Consider the following 1,648-nt stretch of genomic DNA (forward strand, 5'->3'; position numbering starts at 1 on the left):
TGAAATTGTGCTAAACGCACGATTCCAGCATCGCGTCAGCGCAACTCTTTGTCTCCTTTGGGGTGGTGTGCAATCCGCGCAACGCGATCGCGTCGCTCACGCTGTCGCGTGGGATTAGTGTAGGTGCATGTGACGCGATTGCGTCAGGCACGCGATCGTGTGGATGTTTTGTGCGAAACGCACAATGGCCGCACGATTCCAGCCCAACTTTCTGGGCGTTGGATCTTTTACGCCGATTTCCAGGTCACGCGACCGCGTGATTGACGCGGACGCGTGGGAGGTGTTTTATCGCAACTGACGCGATCGCATGAGTGATGCGGTCACGTCCCACTCCCCTTTTTTTATGCAGGGATGCAAATATGCAGTATGCAGAATGCAATGATTAATATGAATGATATGCAAAACTCCAGGTTCAATATAATAAAATAAAATAAAACTTGAAGACAAACAAGACTAAATAAAAAATGAAAAAGGGACGATCATACCATGGTGGGTTGTCTCCCACCTAGCACTTTTGGTTAAAGTCCTTAAGTTGGACATTGGTTAAGCTTCCTGTTATGGCGGCTTATGTTTAAATTCATCCAGAAATCTCCACCAATGCTTAGAATGCCAATAGCCTCCGGGGTCCCAAACTAGGCGTGTAAAGCTTCTGAGCAGCTTCAAACAAATTTTCAGGCTCCCGGGGTGACGAATGTTAGGATAGGATCCATGATCCCAAGCTTTGCTTTTAAATCTGCCTCTGTCTTGATCTACATGATTCCATCCGAGCGGTTTAAAAAGTAGATTCTCACCACGGCGACCAAACATTCTCCGTGATCCATTCAATTGAGCATGATACCAATCCTTGCACTTCGAGTTGAAGCGTGGAACCTTATTGAACCTTGTACACCAGCTCTGAGTGCGAGCCATTTCCCTTTTACTCTTACAGCCGCAGAGAGCTCTAAGCTGGCCATCTGTTTCAAGCAAACCATATTCAAGTGGAAGATTGAAGATAAAAGGCAAGGATTTTACCCACTTGTAGTTTGTGTTGGGCGGTAAAGGCCTTGGGATAGGTGTTTCCAGTGGTTCTGTAATTTCTACTCCCTTATAATTTTCTGTGAATTCTTCCATTTCTTTGCAAATTTCTTCCACTTCAACCATATCTTGATCAGAGTCTTCAATTTCTCCCTCATCATCGCTCAAGTCATATATTGGAGGTTGATAAAAATCTACCTTAGCATCATCTTCATCTTCACTCGGGGAAGATTCTTCTGTCTCAAAGAATTCACTTGCGAATGCAAGTTCGTCACTAAGAGAACAGGACTCGTGATCATCATCATCAAGGAAACCTGCGTCTTGGGCTATTCTGTTCAGTTCTTCATAAGATATTTGCATTAGAGGCTGTGCAAAATCCTCCTCAGCGTCAATTGTAGCATCCTCGACGGAGTCTTCCATGATTCTGTGTTCCCATGGAGGTTCAGCATCTCCTAAATCTTCAACCAACTCTTCCTCTTCTATAATGACAGGATCCTCTACTTGTTCCATTACAAAGTTATGCTCTATGCTATCCACTGGAGCTTCTCGTGTCTTCTCCACAACACATTCTTCATTAGATTCTCCACATGAAGCCATGGGAGTCTGTTGAGTGTCCGAACGTCTGAAAGATAAT

At 44.5% G+C, this 1,648-nt stretch overlaps 1 protein-coding gene across 1 annotated transcript in view; it reads right to left on the reverse strand.

Annotated features, from left to right (window-relative positions):
• The window catches only part of LOC107483969 (proline-rich receptor-like protein kinase PERK2), a 3,184-nt gene extending 1,750 nt beyond the window's left edge, over nucleotides 1–1,434 (reverse strand). The window contains exon 1 of the mRNA XM_016104583.1: nucleotides 1,273–1,434. Coding sequence (XP_015960069.1) covers nucleotides 1,273–1,434 — 162 coding nt within the window. The remainder of the gene's footprint in view (nucleotides 1–1,272) is intronic.
• Nucleotides 1,435–1,648: the final 214 nt, after the last annotated feature.

Source organism: Arachis duranensis, chromosome 4 (genome assembly GCF_000817695.3).
Source record: "Arachis duranensis cultivar V14167 chromosome 4, aradu.V14167.gnm2.J7QH, whole genome shotgun sequence".
Classification (NCBI taxonomy): domain Eukaryota; kingdom Viridiplantae; phylum Streptophyta; class Magnoliopsida; order Fabales; family Fabaceae; genus Arachis; species Arachis duranensis.